The 17,780-nt window shown below is 54.9% G+C and overlaps 1 protein-coding gene across 2 annotated transcripts in view; it reads left to right on the top strand.

Annotated features, from left to right (window-relative positions):
- Positions 1–10,552, top strand: part of LZTS1 (leucine zipper tumor suppressor 1) — a 59,713-nt gene extending 49,161 nt beyond the window's left edge. For both annotated transcript variants that reach the window (XM_001925505.4, XM_021072721.1), the window contains exons 2-4: positions 224–700; positions 2,413–3,204; positions 6,914–10,552. In XM_001925505.4, coding sequence (XP_001925540.1) covers positions 356–700; positions 2,413–3,204; positions 6,914–7,567 — 1,791 coding nt within the window. In that variant the 5' untranslated portion in view covers positions 224–355 and the 3' untranslated portion in view covers positions 7,568–10,552. The remainder of the gene's footprint in view (positions 1–223; positions 701–2,412; positions 3,205–6,913) is intronic.

Here is a 17,780-nt window from a genome sequence, read left to right as displayed (position 1 = left end):
GAGCCATTCCCCACGTAGGCTTTTGGAGGATAGTTGCTGAATTAGCAGACAAAGGAAGAATGAGCGGACAGCCCAGAAACAGACACAGGGCCAAGCTTCTGTCAAGAGAAACATATTTCTCTGCTGCTCAAATCTAGTGGTCAGAATCCCTCCTCTGTGAGTCACTGGTGGGGACAGAGCAGTGACCCGCCCCAGGCTGACCTTGCCTTGTGTCTCCTTCCAGATCTCGGCTCCCTGGGGCTCTGCGAGGCTTCTGCTATGACCGCAGTCTCTTCAAAGAGCCAGCACTGCCCCTTGCTGCCACAGCCACGCCAGGTCCCTGCTCTGCCCCGCCTGTCCTCAGCCCCGTGTCACCATGGGCAGCGTCAGCAGCCTCATCTCCGGCCACGGCTTCCACAGCAAGCACTGCCGGGCCTCCCAATACAAGCTGCGGAAATCCTCGCACCTGAAGAAACTCAATCGGTACTCAGACGGGCTGCTGAGATTTGGCTTCTCTCAGGACTCAGGCCATGGCAAGTCCAGCTCCAAAATGGGCAAGAGTGAAGATTTCTTCTACATCAAGGTCAGCCAGAAGGCTCGGGGCTCCCACCGTCCCGATTACACCGCACTGTCCAGTGGGGACCTAGGAGGCCAGGCTGGGGTTGACTTCGGCCCGTCCACCCCACCCAAGCTCATGCCCTTCTCCAATCAGCTGGAAATGGTAAGCGGGGACTCCAGGGTGGGTGGAGAAGGCAGGAGAGAGCCCTGAAGCGGCGGGGACAGGGGGCAGGGAGTGGCCATGGAGGGCTAAAAGAGGCTGAGTGGCTCGGTGAGGGCAGGAGTGCTCAGACAGGCCATCGAGCAAAGGTTAGACGAGGGAAAGGCGCAGTGGTGACCCCTGAGCAAAGAGCAATGGGAAAATGAAAGACTTTTTGAGCTCTGCCAGGGTGTAACTTTGGGTTGCAAAGGCAGGACCAATAGCAGCAATTTCAAGCTCGTAGGAAGGAGAAGGGTCTCAGTTACTGTCTGGAAGAGCAGGTGGAGAGCCCACTTGGAGAGAGCTAGCAGCTTCTCTTGCTAGTGGACTCGTGGAGGGGGGTTTTCCCTCCTTTGTTGCTCTGGTGGGCAGCAACTCCTGCTCAAGCCAGCCCCAAAGCATCTTTGCTGGATAAGGCTGTTTGCTATCATCATCATCAATTAGGGATGAGGGTAAGGAGTCCTACATGCTCAGAAATCCAGGGACTTCCCATGGTGGCTCAGTGGGTTAAGAACCTGACTAGTATCCACGAGGATTCGGGTTCGATCCCTGGTCTCACTCAGTGGGTTAAGGATTCAGTGTTGCCACAAGCTGCAGTGTAGGTCACAGATGCAGCTCAGATCCTGAGTTTCTGCGGCTATGATGTAGGCTGGCAGCTGCAGCTCTGATTCAACCCCTGGCCTGGGAACTTCCCTACACCGTGAGTGCAGCCCCCACCCCCCCAAAAAAAGGAAATTTAGCCCTCATGCCAGCTCAATTCTCTCATGGTTCCTGCCAGTGGACACTGAAAACACTGTTTGCATTCAGCGCCCTGGCTCCACCTGGGGGAATGGATCTATAGCTTTTACATGCTAGGGGTGGCCCCTTAGGTCCACATACAGCTTTGAGTTTTTCAAAATAAAGGGCTTATAAACTATGAAGTCATCTAACAGTGAAAATGACAACTTTAGGGAAAGGACTGTTACTTCAAGAGATTCGCCCCAACTCTTGGGGGAGATCACAGCCAGTGTCCCTGCTCCTGGCCTGTGGGAAGGGGCAGTGAAGCTGTACCAGGGGTGGGCTTCTCCGGGTACACCACGTCCAGCATCCATACCTGCACCACACGAAGCCCAGAGCCAGAGACCTGGCGTGGGGAGGGGTCTCAGCCAGTGAACCTTAAAAGGCAATTTGGGAGTTCCCATCGTGACACAATGGTTAACGAATCCGACTAGGAACCATGAGGTTGCGGGTTCGGTCCCTGCCCCTGCTCAGTGGGTTAACGATCCGGCGTTGCCGTGAGCTGTGGTGTGGGTTGCAGACACGGCTTGGATCCTGAGTTGCTGTGGCTCTGGCGTAGGCCGGTGGCTACAGCTCCGATTTGACCCCTAGCCTGGGAACCTCCATATGCCACAGGAGCGGCCCAAGAAACAGCAAAAAGACAAAAAAAAAAAAAAAAGGCAATTTGTCATCTCAGGAGGATGGGACTAGCTGATGACAGGTTGGCAGTTCACAAAACAAAGTGCCTTGTGATCCTTAAGGTTGTTGCTAGGCATAGAGGAATTTCTCCTTCTTGAGAGAGAGTCACCCCCTGTGGCTTCCGACTAGGAAGGCGCCACGTGCCACCTGCTGGCACATACACTTGGCTGGGGGTGCATCGGGGGGAGACACAGGGTTGATCTGGCTGTTTTCCTCCCCAGGGCTCCGAGAAGGGTGCCGTGAGACCCACAGCCTTCAAGCCGGTGCTGCCCCGGTCAGGCGCCCTCCTCCACTCATCCCCTGAGAGCGCCAGCCACCAGCTGCACCCCGCGCCTCCAGACAAGCCCAAGGAGCAGGAGCTGAAGCCCAGCCTGTGCTCTGGGGCGCTGTCTGACTCCGGCCGGAATTCCATGTCCAGCTTGCCCACACACAGCACCAGCAGCAGCTACCAGCTGGACCCGCTGGTCACACCCGTGGGGCCGGCCAGCCGTTTTGGGGGCTCAGCCCATAATATCACCCAGGGCGTCATCCTCCAGGACAGCAACATGATGAGCCTGAAGGCCTTGTCTTTCTCCGACGGGGGGAGCAAGCTGGGCCACCCCAGCAAGGCAGACAAGGGCTCAGTGCGTTCCCCCATCTCCACAGACCAGTGCACCATCCAGGAGCTGGAGCAGAAGCTGCTGGAGAGGGAGGGCGAGCTCCACAAATTACACCGCAGCTTCGAGGAGAAAGAGCTGGCCACCAGCCAGGCCTACGAGGAGCGGCCGCGGCGCTGCAAGGACGAGCTGGAGGGGCTGGAGCCCAAGAGCAAGTTGAAGGCGGCGGCGCAGAAGAGCCAGCGTGCACAGCAGGTGCTGCACCTCCAGGTGCTCCAGCTGCAGCAGGAGAAGCGGCAGCTGCGGCAGGAGCTCGAGAGCCTCATGAAGGAGCAGGACCTGCTGGAGACCAAGCTCAGGTCTTACGAGAAGGAGAAGACCAGCTTCGCTCCAGCGCTGGAGGAGACGCAGTGGGAGGTGAGGCAGCGGGCATGGGCCCAGGGGGGTGGTCAGGGGTTCAGTGCCAGCGCCTCCCTTCTGCAGGTCTCCTGGGGCTCGAGGCAATGGTGGGAACACAAATTCCACAGGGAAACTGAGCTGACCTGCCGGCTTTGTAAGCACAGGGCCCTCAAACTCAGGGAAGACCATGGAGGCAGAAAGAGGCCCATTTCCTAAAAACAAGAAATGGGACATACAAAGTCTTTTGTGTCCAGAAGCCCCGCAGGGCTCTGCCTGGTCACAGCTTCCTGACCTAAAGGAGCAGCTCCAGGTTAAACCATGCCGGGGATGCTTAGTCTGGGCTTCCCCCTTTCCTCACCCTCGGCAGGGCCTCGTGGCCAGAATTGAATTTACTAATAAGGGAGTCTTTGACTGAGAAACTGGAATGAGAGAAACGAGATCCAGCCGGGCTGTCTGAGGGCAGATGCACTGCATCGTCCCCCAGAGGCTCTGCAGGACCACAAGCCACCCTGAGGTCACGCTGGTCCTAGAGCCCACGAGATGAGAGCTCATAGGATTCCTCTGGGACTTTTGAGGGCAGGGACTCTGCCCACCGGTAGGAGTGGCTGCAGCCGGGCAGGTCTCAGGGACAGAATTAGCTGCGCCACACACAAGTGTGTGTGAGGTTTCTATTGGGTGGGCTGGGATGGAAACGGAGGACAGGAAGCAAGGGGCTCCCTTACACATGCACCCACTCACTCAGGCACACCTGGAGATGGGGGCACATGGGCCGGGCCTGGCCTGGCTGGAGAGCCTAACCCCCTAACCCCCACACCCCTCTCCCTTTTCTCACCTGAGATGCCTTGGGAGGTGGTGCAGGGAACTGGAAGGCTCATGGCTTTCACCCCAGAGTCTCCTACCTGGGAAGGGGCTGAGGGGCCATCGTATCTGGAGAGACCAACGCCACCCCAGATGGGGGTGACAAACCCTCAGCCTCCCTGCCACCTCTTTGCACTGAGCTGCCTGTACTTATCCTGGGGATTAGAGTGACAGGTGTTACGGGGCATGGAAGAAAAGGAGTCTTTCTGTGGAAGTGATGGGTGGAGGCACCAGACAGGTGGCAAGGGAGAGTCGCTTTCTGTTTGCCGGGTTTCCCAGCGAGGAAAGGGCCTTAGCTGTGGGACCAGTGCCTTTCCTCTTTCCCATCAGTGTTGGCACCGCAGACCCTACCCCAGCCATCGTTTCTCAGCCAGGCTTCGGGGACACTTCAGGCCGTCTCAGAGACATAGGCCAGTGCTGGCATTGTACATCCGTCCTCATTTGTCTAATCCAAACCTTCACAGCAAGGTCAATTGCTCTGACCTTGTTCCCAGGTTGTCCTGTCAGGCTCTATAGTAAAACCAGAACTAAAATAAAATAAAAATATTCACAATAACACAGAAATATATTACAAACAAATTTATAATAATGATAATAATAATAATGCATAAAATGTTTATTAATTGCAGGCTGTAGGTTCAGTCATCGAATCTTTACAACAACCCTATGAAGTAGATACTATTACGAATCATCAATTTACAGTTAAGAGCATGAGACAGAGAGAGCAGTTTTAATAGCAAAGCACTCATTAGATGACTTTCCAAGGTCACCACTAACTGGTATCAGAGCCAGGAACTGATCCTAAGGGTTAGGCCCCAGAGTTCACAGCTTTAATCACTTCACCCTTTCACTAATGGATCCAGGATCAGCCGGGTCACCCCGGTTGAGCCAGAATTCAAAGCCAGGCCCAGGCCTCAGCCGTGGCTCTGCTGGTCCTTTCATGAAACAAGTATAGGCTCAGCCTCGAGAAGGCAGACTTGGTCCCAACCAAGCATCATGGGTGGGGCCGCCCCTCCTTCGTAGGTGGTTCATGAGAGCAAGAGGTGGTTTCCTCAGTGAGGGGAAAAGTGAAGCAATATTAAGATGGCTTCTGGAGTTCCTATGGTGGCTCAGCAGTAATGAACCCGACTAGTATCCATAAGGATGTGGGTTCGATCCCTGGTCTCGCTCAGTAGGTTAAGGATCTGGCGTTCCCGTGAGCTGTGGTGTGGGTTGCAAAGGCAGCTCAGATGTGGCGTTGCTGTAGCTGTGGTGTAGGCCAGTGGCTGTAACTCCCATTCGACCCTAGCCTGGGAGCTTCTAGGTGTGGCCCTAAAAAAACAAAGAAGCAAACAAGAATCCATCCTGTGGAGGCCCAGGCCCTGGCCTTCATTTTTGCCAGTTTTCCCACAGGCCAACAGAAAATGCTCTGTGACATAGCCAGCCAGATTGGCCTTGGTCTTCTTTTGAGCTACCCATGACCCCCAGTGGCCAAGACCCCAGGGACACGTGGATCTGAGTCAGTGCCCTTGGTTTTGTTTGCTGCTCTCGGTGGACTTTTGATAGGAAATAGGAGCAGAAATGGTGGAGGAGTGGGTGGGGGAGAACACTGGAGCTGTTGTTTGGCGGATAACCCATCAGGCTGTCTCCCAGCTAGGCTGGCCACTGGGATGCAGCCATGATTGTGTGAATATAGTTTTCACTCCAGGAGGGAGGAGAGGTGAACAGGGTGTGCAGGGGTGAGGCCAGAGGGTGTGGGATAAATACGGCTGATGGAAATCTGGCAGAAGCCGGCATGGACATCATTGATGGAGTTCCCTTGTGATGCAGCAGGCTTTGCAGCGGCTCAGTCTGCTGCTGTGTATGGTGACAATCCTCAACCAGAAGGCACAGCTGGCCCTGGAACTTCCGCATGTCTTGGGTGTGGCCAAAAGGAAGCCGGGGGACATCACTGATTGAATGTGGATGATGGAGCGACCAGCCGCAGACAGATTAAGCCACTGGTCCTTGGAAGTTCCTGTTGTGACTTAGCAGGTTAAGAACCCAACGTAGTGTCCATGAAGATTCGGGTTTGATCCCTGGCCTCGATCAGTGGGTTAAGGATCCGGCGTTGCCATAAGTTGCAGCGCAGGTTGCAGATGTGGCTTGGATCTGGTGTTGCCATGGCTGTGGCATAGGCCAGCAGCTGCGGCTCCAGCTCCAATTCGACCCCGAGCCTGGGAACTTCCATATGCCGCAGGTACAGCTGTAAAAATAAAATAAATAACTAAATAAATATAAACAAACCTATGTCCTTGATTTGCACATAGCTATGGGTTTGGGGACTGGTTGAGGTTTTGGTTTTTTTTTTTTTTTTTTTTTTTTGCTGTTTAGGACCTCACCTGCGGCATATGAAGTTCCCAGGCTAGGGGTCTAATCAGAGCTACAGCTGCCCGCCTACACTACAACCACAGCAATGCAGGATCCCAGCCTAGTCTGCTCACAGCAACGCCAGATCCTTAATCCATTGAGCGAGGCCTGGGATGGAACCCACAACTTCTTCTGTGCCACGACGGGAACTGGTTGAAATTTAAACTGAATTGGAGGTGAGACAGGTATGTGGACAGACCTAGCTAGACTCAAATGAAGGGGCTTGACTTTCTTTCTTTTTTTTTTTTTTTTAATTTTTTTATTTTCCCACTGTACAGCAAGGGGGTCAGGTTAACCTTACATGTGGGGCTTGACTTTCATAGGTCACTAGACCACCTTGCTGGGGACTTTCTCCAGGCAGGTGTTTGGGACCAGCTTGGTTCTTTTAAATTGTCCCCTCTGGCCACCACCCCGCCCCCCGACCCCACACATAGACTCACTGCTTGGCACTCTCTCTTGTCCCCGCCCCGCCCTGCGGCAGGTGTGCCAGAAGTCCGGGGAGATCTCTCTCCTGAAGCAGCAGCTGAAGGAGTCCCAGACCGAAATCAACGCCAAGGCCAGTGAGATCCTCAACCTGAAGGCTCAGCTGAAGGACACGCGGGGCCGGCTGGAGGGCCTGGAGCTGAAGACGCAGGATCTGGAGAGCGCGCTGCGCACGAAGGGCCTGGAGCTGGAGGTCTGCGAGAACGAGCTGCAGCGCAAGAAGAACGAGGCGGAGCTCCTGCGGGAGAAGGTGAACCTGCTGGAGCAGGAGCTCCTGGAGCTGCGAGCCCAGGCCGCCCTGCAGCGGAGCCGGGACGCGGCCGCCCTGGGGCCCGCCTCCGCCGAGGATGTGCCGGCCCTGCAGCGGGAGCTGGAGCGGCTGAGGGCCGAGCTCAAGGAGGAGCGGCAGGGCCACGACCAGATGTCCTCGGGCTTCCAGCACGAGCGGCTGGTGTGGAAGGAGGAGAAGGAGAAGGTGATCCAGTACCAGAAGCAGCTGCAGCAGAGCTACCTGGCCATGTACCAGCGGAACCAGCGCCTGGAGAAGGCGCTGCAGCAGCTGGCCCGCGGGGACGGTGCGGGGGAGCACTTGGAGATTGACCTTGAGGGGGCCGACATTCCCTACGAGGACATCATCGCCACTGAGATCTGAGGGGGCTCCCGGGAGCGAGCCGGGGACCTGGCATTGGGAGGCTGAGGGGGTGCTGAGCCGGTCTATGGGGGCTTCCCTCGCGATCTCCCCTGCTCAGGCCTCTGGAAGAAGCGCAAACCTCCTGGCCTGGGGAGGGGAAGGGAGAAGAGGGGAGGGGCCGGAGGGGCGGGGCTGCTCCGGGGCCTCGCCCCGCCTTTCCCGTGTCCCAGCGCTTCTCGTCCCTGCGGCCCACCAGACCTCTAGCTTTGGGAAGAGATAAATCCTGGGATTGCCATCATCTCGTTAAGGGCTCCTTAAACCTTGACCTCTGTTCAAAATACCCTCTCCCAGGGAGGGTGGAGACTACCGTGAAGGCCAGCGGCTTCCCCAGGACGGAAGCTCCCCTCCATCTCTCTTCCCACAACCTCTCCCCCCGCCCCCACCCTCCACGAATTGGGATGCCTTGCGAAGAGGATGCAGTCACTTGGGACCAGAAGCTTTGGAATCTGACCGGGTCCTAACCCGAGCTATTTCCTCCCGTCCCCCAGCCGCTGAGGGGCAGGGTTTGGAGTGGGGTGTGAAGAACCTGGCTGAGCCACATCAGAGCTTCCTGACCCTGGCAGGTCACAGAAAGGAGGGGTGAGCTGAGGCAGCCCAGGCGTGTCTAGACTCAGCCAGACCGGAGGGGGTCTGTGGGAGAAGCTGGGTGGTAGCGGCCAGACCGAGATGGGCAACCGCTGGATGGCTAGTGGCTTGACCCCCTTGACTGCTCTTCCCAAAGCCATTGGTCCCAGTCCCTGGGGTGGATGCTGGGAAGGAAAGGTGGAGGGTCTGACTTCCAGCTGTCCCCAGGGGAGCCTCCACATCTTTCTTCATAACCCCCAGAGGTGCAGGTTTCCCCACCTGGTTCAAGTTGACCAGCAGCTATTCTGAGCTGTTCTTTCCCAAGAACCAAGGCTTGGCTTAGATCCAGAATAACCTGTGTCCACTGAGATGGTGCCGGGCGGGCTGGCACCCTGCTCCATCCAGCTGCCCATTGTTTCCCTTCTCACTTCCAGGGCTAAGGGCAGACAGAGGCTTTACAGGTCAGCGAGGGTCCGCAGAGTGCCAGGGGCTGAGAAGAGTAGGAGGCACCCACACAGCCTCCGAACAGCCCCAGGGCCACCAGCTGGGCCCTCCAACTGCAAGTCCATGTGATCCTTGTTGTTAAGGACCCAGGGCCTGCAGGGGGCTGGGCTTCTCTTCTGAGGATGTGCCAAGGTGGGGAGGAGAGATAAGGTAGTTTCTCAGCCTCTTGGTTCAGGGAATTTTCTTTTCGTCTTCTTCCTTCTTTTTCCTTTCTTGTCTTTTCAGAGGCAAGCCAGATCTTGCAGGCAGCCAGGCCGTTCCGTGTTCTATTTTTGCCTCTAGCCGCAGCTGCTGTTCTTAGGACAGCCAGCCCTTGCTGGATTCCTGGGCCTCATGCCTGTGGGCCCAGAGGAGTTCACAGAGGTAGGAGAGATGAGGATGGCAGCAATTCCAGACCAGTGCCCCCAGTTCTGTCCCTGACTGCTGGCCCTTCCAGGCCCCGGGAGCTACTCCTCCTGTCCCCTGTTCCTCCAGGGCCATCACATTCTTTCCCCGAGTCTGGGCTGAGAGCAAAGCCACCACCTCCTCTGCTGTTGGCACTGCCTTCAGTCCTGCATTAAGCCGCACCTGTCCTGCCTTTATGTGACAGAGGAGCTTTTCTGGAATTTCAAGCCATTGCTCTTAGGCTCGATTTAAACCTGGAATCAAGAGGCCAAGAGCCCCCTCCAGGCCTGGAGGCCAGTCCCCTCTGCTGGGCACGTGCAAACCCCCAAGTCCAAGAGGTCTCATTCCTGGTACCACAGTCTCTGGTCCCTCCATCTCCACCAGGCTCTGTCTTGTTCGAGTCCTTCCTCCCAGTGAGACCGCCCCCAAGGAATAAAGAAAGGGGCTGCTGCCGCCTCCCCAGGCTGGAGACCCCTCTGCCCAAAGAGCAGCCCAAAGCTCATTGCTCTGCCCTCAAGACCACGCCTGCCAAGAGGTAGCTGCTAAGCCTGGGAGAGGGCGCTCAGGGGCAAAGGGGCACCATCGCATCCCTGCCTCAGGCCAACCGTGGATGACCTCCCTGGGCTGCTGCCAGCTCAAGGCCCCAGGGCGGCCCACAGTGGCACCCCTTGCACCAGAGTACAAGTGTCCTGTAACAGAGCGACCTCACCGCCATATGGTTTTTCTTCCCTTACCTGCATAAAAACCTCCCTGCTGTTCCTGGACTTTGCCCAATCCAGAAGGAGGCTCTGAGCAGCAGAGGCTCAGCAGGGACTGGGGAAGTCGGCCACGAGGACCTCAGAGCAGGCGGTCTGGCCCCAGGCCAGCGGGAGCTCACCGCCCCTCCCTCTGAGCACGGCTGCTGGCGAGCCTGCTCCTTGCAGGGTCAAAGCCAACACTTTGGCTCCCTGGAGATGAAGAAATGCTCCCCTGTCTGCAGAGACAGCATCCAGTACCACCTCGCCAAGAGAGGACTCTGCCACTGGGCCCTGGAATGACCAGACTCTCATGAGGCGCCTGCCCTGGGTTTCCCCTCCAGCCGCTGTATCCCCAGTAACTCCTGCCTGACACACTCAGCCCCCGTGGACACTGAGCTCCGTGGGAACTGGGGAGCCTTCCCACCCCTGAAAGCACCTGCTGAGCCTCAGCATCTGGCTGTGGAAGGAAGCTGTGCCCCTGTGCACATAGATGCTGTGACCCCGTCACCGCTCCTATGGTCGCCCTCATGCTGCCTCTGGGGACAGAGCGGGAACCCCGGCCCCTGGCTGGCTGTGGATGGGCTGGCCTTTGGAAGAATGTGTACAGAGTTGTTTTTCTCTTGGTTATGTTTTGTTGTTTGGTTTGCTCTGCTTTTGACAGCTTTGATTTATTTTTGATGCCCTCTTTTGGCCATGTAAACTATTTCTGGTAATTTTATGTTTTTATTTATGAATAAAGAATGCCATTTCTCACGCCCTCCCAAGCAACCCTCTTTCCCCTGGCTGTGGCTTGGCAGCTCCCCAGGGCCTCTGCACTTGGAGCAAGAGAAGTGATGGCCTTCCCACCAGCGAAAGACACAGGGACAGCCTGGATGAGGGAGGGTATTATTGGCTTGTAGGAAAGCAGGGGCCTTGGCCTCAGATAGACCCCCAGCTGGTCCCTGCCCATCATTCACCCTGTGACCTTATCTGTGAAGGAGCCCAAAGTGCATGGCCCTCTGCAAAGGCAGAAGGTCCCCCTCCCAAAGTGACCTGTCCCCAACCCCCCCCAAACTCAGGCCCCTCTGCCTCACTTCTCCAGCTGCTCACCTCACCAGCCCACTTCGTGGCCTATTGCATATGGTCTCTGGCAGGAGACCAGAGTGGCCATTGTTGCCACCACCCGGGGCCTCCCAGCTGGGAAGGTACAGTCACCACAGGGGCCATCTGTCCAGACTTCTTGGTGCCAGCCTTCCTCATTCACCCCAACAAGCGTTCCCTACCGCTCTGGGCTCAGATCCGAGGCTCAAAGGGGTTTTCTGCTCGGGTTGCAGGAGAGGAGGGACACATAAAGAGGGAATTAAAAATGTGAGGCGCAGAGTTCTCATCATTGTGGATCAGCAGTGATGAATCCGACATAGTGTCTATGAGCATGCAGGGGTTTTTTGTTTTGTTTTGTTTTTTTAATTTGCTTTTAAGGGCCGCACCCGCAGCCTATGGAGGTTCCCAGGCTAGGGGTTGAATTGGAGCTGTAGCCACTGGCCTACACCACAGCCACAGCAATGCCAGATCGAGTCGCATCTGCCACCTACACCACAGCTCACGGCAACACTGGATCCTTAACCCACTGATCGAGGCCAGAGATCGAACCTGCAACTTCATGTTTCCTAGTTGGATTCGTTTCTGCTGGGTCACAACGGAAACTCCAAGGATGAAGCTTTGATCCCTGGCCTTGCTCAGTGGGTTAAGGATCTGGCATTGCCCTGAGCTGTGGCCTAGGTTGCAGATGCAGCTCAGATCCCGCGTTGCTGTGGCTGTGGTGTAGGCCATTGGCTACAGCTCCAATTCGACCCCTAGCCTGGGAACCTCCATATGCCGCAGTGTGGCCCTAAAAAGGGGGGAAAGAAAGAGGAAGCCCCTCAAGTCTGCTGGAGAGACCCCATGGAGCAGGGAGTGTCCTGCTGTCCCACCAAGGCTCCAGCTAAGCGAGGATCCAGCCAACCCCCTTGGAACCGAGGTTTGCTCCCCTCATTCTGCCCTTCCAGAATCTTGACCATGAGCACATTAAATGGCAGTGGGTTGAGTTTTTTTGTTTGCTTGTTTTTTCCTTTTGACAGCTGCACCTGCAGCATATGGAGGTTCCCTGGCTAAGGGTCAAATCAGAGCTGCAGCTGCCGGCCTACACCACAGCTACAGCATCACCAGATCTGAGCTGCCTCTGCAACCTTGGCCACAGCTTGCAGCAATGCCAGATCCATAACCCAGTGAACAAGGCCAGGGATCAAACCCGCATCCTCATGGACACTATGTCAGGGTCTTAACCCACTGAGCCACAATGGGAACTCCTAAATGGCAGTGGTTTTAAGCCACTTAATAAATCCAGGGTGAGTTTTATGTGGCGTAGCGAAAAACCCAAAAGCCCTGCAGCAACCCCTACACTTTCCGCGCCAATGAGCCTTTCTCCAGCCACAAGTCCAGGGGTACTAGAAAAGCGGGGTGCCTGGAAACAGGTGGGGCCTTGGGAAGACTGCTCCAGCAGCAGGAGGGGCAGTAAAGTGGGGGGCAAAGGCTTTCCCCACCCTACCCACTCTGAAGGGCTGTGACGCCTCTATCCTTCCTTGAGTGCCCCAAACCTGCTTTTTATTTTGGAAAAAAAATAGAACAAAAAGCTGTGTATATACATATATATGTATACATACATAGTTTTGCAGGGTGTCTCATGGAGACACACAGATGGACTGCGTGCTGTGCCCATCAGGAGGGGGGCAGCCCAGAGCTGGTCCCCAGGCCCCTCGCAGCAGGTGCTTTCCAAGTTGTATGAGGAAGGTCCTGCTCCCCAGATTTCTCCCCAGCCCGGACTCCTCAAGGCCTGAAATACCCACCCTGCCTTTACTCATTTGCCCATGCACAGATCTGTTCACATTCTGACCAAGGCCCTGCTATATGCCGAGCCTGTACTAGAATCAGTACAGAGGTGAACCAGTCAAGGCTCTTTCTCCTGATGGAACTTACATGCTGAACTAGACAAACAAATCCGACGGTTTTCCATTCTGAGCGGCCCGCCAGCTACAGGATGGTGTAGCTGGCGGGCCACGGGCTGGGCGGTATCTGGAAGTCGGGGGGTTGGGTTCAGGGAAGGAAGTTCAGAGGACCAAACTGCCGTCTTATTTCAACATCTGGGGAGACCATGCCTGTCATTGTCCTTGCCTAAATGGGACTCCTGGAAGTTCCTGTTGTGACTCAGTGGTAATGAGCCTGACCAGTATCCACGAAGACACAGGTTGGATCCTTGGCCTCGCTCAGTGTGTTAGGAATCTGGTGTTGTGGCGTTCCCATCATGGCACGATGGAAACAAATCCGACCAGGAACTATGAGGTTGCAGGTTCAATCCCTGGCCTCACTCAGTGGGTTAAGGATCCAGCATTGCCATGAGCTGTGGTGTAGGTCGAAGACGCAGCTTGGATCCAGCGTGGCTCTGGCTGTGGCATAGGCCGGCAGCTGTAGCTCCAACTCAACCCCTAGCCTGGGAACCTCCATATGCCACAGGCCCTAAAAGAGCAAAAAAAGGTAAAATAAAATGAATAAAATAAATTGGACTCCTCTCCACCCCAAGTTCTCTCTCCTGGAAATCTCACCTTGCCTGGGTGTCTCAGCAGATCTTTTCTTGGCAGATGTGGCTCCAGCTCCTGTAACCTCAGCATCTCTTGTTATTATCTGTCCCCCCCGCCCCCCCAACCCCCTCCCTGCACATCCCCCGTGGCAGCCCTGAGCCACCTATAACCTCACCTTCCTCTCCCTCAAAAACAATTCTGTCCAGCTATTCCCATGAAGACCCTTGAGAAGCATGAAGCTTCAAACACTGTTCTTCCACATGGGGCGAAACGGCACAATCCTTATATAGATGCTAAAGGTAAAATAGCATCCTTCCAAATTACTTGATAGAGAAAAGTTCAGCTTTAAAGAACTCATCCTTCCATATATTTTTGTTTGTGTTTTTGTTTTTGGTGGGAGGGGTCTGCCTTACTGGGTCCCCAGGGAGAAGATTATCCTCTCAGTCTACGGCCTAGTCCAGACTGTTTTCCCACTGTGTCCCTATCCAGCCATCATTCCTGCCCCCACCAGCCAGTCCATCACCCTGTCTAGCAAATCAGATTCTAGATCCTGTAGAATCCACTCCTTTTTTTTTTTTTTTTTTGTCTTTTTGCCACTTCTTGGGCTGCTCCCTGGGCATATGGAGGTTCTCAGGCTGGGATCTAAGCAGAGCTGTAGCCACCAGCCTATACCAGAGCCACAGCAACGCGGGATCCGAGCCGAGTCTGCAACCTACACCACAGCTCATGGCAGCGCTGGATCCTTAACCTACTGAGCGAGGCCAGGGATCGAACCCGCAACCTCATGGTTCCTAGTCAGATTCATTAACCACTGAGCCACGATGGGAACTCCTAGAATCCACTCCTTAAAGTCCTCCCTCCATCCTCTTTTCTTCCAACGTCTACTGGCCCAGGTGAGGTCCTCCTAAACTAAAACTCATAGAATGTCCATAACATTTTAGGCACCTTTTTTTTTTTTTTTTTTTTTTGGTCTTTTTAGGGCCATACACATGGCATATGGAGGTTACCAGGCTAGGGGTCAGATTGGAGCTACAGTTGCCAGCCTATGCCACGGCCACAGCAAGGCAGTATCTGAGCCGTGTCTGTGACCTACACCACAGCTCACGGCAATGCTGGATCCTTAACCCGTTGAGGGAGGCTGGGGATCGAACCCAGAACCTCATGGTTCCTCGTCGGATTCGTTTCCACTGCGCCACAAAGGGAAATTCCCCACTGGTTTCTTTGACACAATATTCAGGTTTACGTCCGACCCCTTTCTGCTCCCTCCATATGCCCTTCTCTTGCTCAAAACCTTCAGTGGCCCCTGCCACTAACTTCAGAATAAAGTTCCATCCCCTTAGCTGGTTTTATGATTCTAGTACCTACTTCAGCAAACCTGACTCTAACTAGGGGTCAAACATGGTCCCTAAAACATCACAACTACCATCAACTTAAGCTCAATAAACATAAAGACATTCTTCTCTTCTGTCACAGTCTTTTTTTTTTTTTTGTCTTTTTGCCTTTTCTAGGGCCACTTCTGCGGCATATGGAGGTTCCCAGGCTAGGGGTCTAAGCAGAGCTGTAGCCACCAGTCTATACCACAGCCACAGCAACGCCGGATCCTTAACCCACTGAGCAAGGCCAGGGATTGAACCCGAAACCTCATGGTTCCTTGTCGGATTCGTTAACCACTGCACCACAATGGGAGCTCCCACAGTCACAGTCTTTATACAAGAAAACCGACTCTGCTGCTCAGCCCTGTGTTTGCCCTGAGACATATGAGCAGCGCAGCAAAGGGTCAAGTGCAGGCTCATCCAGCCGAGTTCACCTCCAGCCTCCCATGCTGCTGAGCTGTATGATGTTGGACCAGTGCTTCGGAGGGTAGTTTTGACAATTAAAAGAGACAATGCCCAGTGGAAGTTAACTCAAGTGTTGGTGTTATTTTTATTACTGCTATCACAGTTTATCGCTGCCATAATTATTATTATTTGTGAACACAGTGTCACTGCTTCAAGCTGTGATAAACTGCAGTGGTTTCCAGGCTCCAGCAGTCTCAGCAAAGCTCCCCCTCCTCGGGGAACAGCTGACTTTATTCTGGTCAGCTGTCTCCCCACCAACCCCAGCTTTTTGTCCCCAGATCTCAACTCTGAAGGCTGGCTTAGGCGGGGAGCCCTTCGGAGTGAAAGTGCAACTGGAGGAAGAAAGGGACAAAGACGGATTTTCTAGGGGGTGTGATGGAACAAACCTGGGCCTGGGCCTGAGCCTGCCTGTGACAAGAACCCACATCCCCATGGATACTAGTCAGGTTCCTAACCTGTTGAGCCACAACGGGAACTCTTTCTTTTTTTAAAAAAAAAATTATTTTTGTTGTTGTTTTGTTTTTGTTTATTTGTTTTGGGTTTTTTTGTTTTGTTTTGTTTTTAGGGCTGCAGCTGTAGCATATGGAAATTCCAGGGCTAGGGGTCAAATCAGAGCTGAAACTTCTGGCCTCAGCCAATGTCAGAGCAACACTGGATCCAAGCCGAGCATGCGACATTCATCACACCTCACAGCAGCACTGGATTCTTCATGCACTGAGCCAGGCCAGGGAGTGAATCTGCATCGTCATGGACACTACGTTGGGTTCTTAACCTGCTGAGCCATCCTGACCCTAAATTTTCAACATCGAGCTCGAAAACATCTAGAAACTAGAGAAAAGGAGCACTGTCTGGTTTTGCTGGGTTACCTTCTGTGTGTGTGTGTGTGTGTGTGTGTGAGAGAGAGAGAGAGAAAAGTACATTAGTTTAACAGACTTTTTCCTCTTCTGATAGAGTTTGCCCTTTGGGAATCTGTAGGTAGAGATACCCTATGGAACGAAGGTATTTTAAAGATGGCAGCGTGAGATCGAGCCTGAGAACGTTTTGCTTTTCTCAGGCTTGTTCTGCTTTTCTCGCCCAGGAAGCAGGCGGAGGGAGGTGATCACCAGCTTGGGAAAGACAGGCTTAGGGCTGGGGCATTTTACTTTGGTTTTCCCAAAGCCGTGTCTTTCGTGGTGCCAGCCCTCGCTTGGAGCTGGCCAGTTGGCATCGCCGTGGCCCCTCCCGCTTTCTAAGTATAGTCTTTGAGGCCCAGCCAGATGGGAGCCGGAGCCAGAATTTCCCTGGAAAGCATTTGCTCTCTCAGGGGCCGGGCTGGGGAGGCTGGTGCAGGGGGCTGGGGAGATTGGAGGGCAGGCAAAGCTGTTCAGACCCCTCCTGTTTCTTTTTTCCGAGGGTGGGCCTGGCACCCTCAGGCCCCCTCTCTGGAAGAGAAGGGCTTGGATGGAGGGTCCTGAGGCACCTCCCAGGCCTCTGGGGGGCCGCCTTCTCCTCCAGTCTGGTGGTGACCACAGCAGGGACCATAGCAGGCCGAGTCCAGGCTGCTCAGAAGGTCATTTCAGGGACTGGGGGACAGGCGGCCCCCCGGAATTTGAGTCACTCAGACTGGAGTTGGGGGAAAGACGAGGTGGCCTTAAGCAGCTGACTCCCTTGTACCCACGGCTGGCTCCCCCTTCTCTGGAGCCCAGAAATCTCACGTGACCCCACTTTTCTCCAGTTTGGTAAATACTTCAGAAAGCAACTCCCTTCCTCATGGGTCACCTCTCCCAGAATATTCATGCTTCTGGAAGCTCAGCCTTAGGACGGGCATTGCTCACGGTGGAATTTCAGAACTCTGAGGGAAGGGCCCGGTAGAGGGGAGGTGGGGCCTCTCAGCCTGTGGGGAGGTGGGGAGAGGAGCTCAGAACACAGCCTTTTATGGCTTGTCAGCGACCTGGACCTGACCGTGGGATCTGGGGCCTGTCAGAGGGTGGAAGAAAGAGGCAGCCTCGTGTCAGAGGGAGAACCCGGCAGTGGCCACAGTCAGGCCTCACGAACTGGGGGCCTGGCTTCTCTGAGCCACAGCTACTTGGTACATAAAATGCACTGATGGAGTGAGGGCTGATGCAGCGATGGAGTCGTCAAGCTCGCAGCCCTGTAACCCCTGACTTCCTTCCTGGGGTGCTCACCACACCCCGGTCCCCATCACATGGCCTGCTCTGCTGTGCCCACCTTCCAGCCTGCAAGAACAAGTCAAGGGGCTCCTGTCGTGGCTTAGCAGAAACAAACCCAACTGGTATCTGTGAGGACACAGGTTCGATTCCTGGCCCCACTCAGTGGGTGAAGATCTGGTGTTGCCACAAACTGCAGCCTAGGTCTCAGATACAGCTTGGATCTAGTGTTGCTATGGCTGTGGTGTGGGCTGGCAGCTCTGATTCAGCCCCTAGCCTGGGAACCTCTATATGCCAAGGATGCGGCCCTAAAAAGCAAAAAAAAAAAAAAAAAAGGGCCAAGAGATGTGTCTGTGGATGTGGGCTGAGGCAGTGCATTTCTTCCATCTCCCCCTCCTCCTCATTAGGGC

Source organism: Sus scrofa, chromosome 14, assembly GCF_000003025.6.
Source record: "Sus scrofa isolate TJ Tabasco breed Duroc chromosome 14, Sscrofa11.1, whole genome shotgun sequence".
NCBI classification, from domain to species: Eukaryota; Metazoa; Chordata; class Mammalia; order Artiodactyla; family Suidae; genus Sus; species Sus scrofa.
The sequence above is the reverse complement of the archived record's forward strand: the minus strand, read 5'-3'. Positions and strand labels throughout refer to the sequence as shown.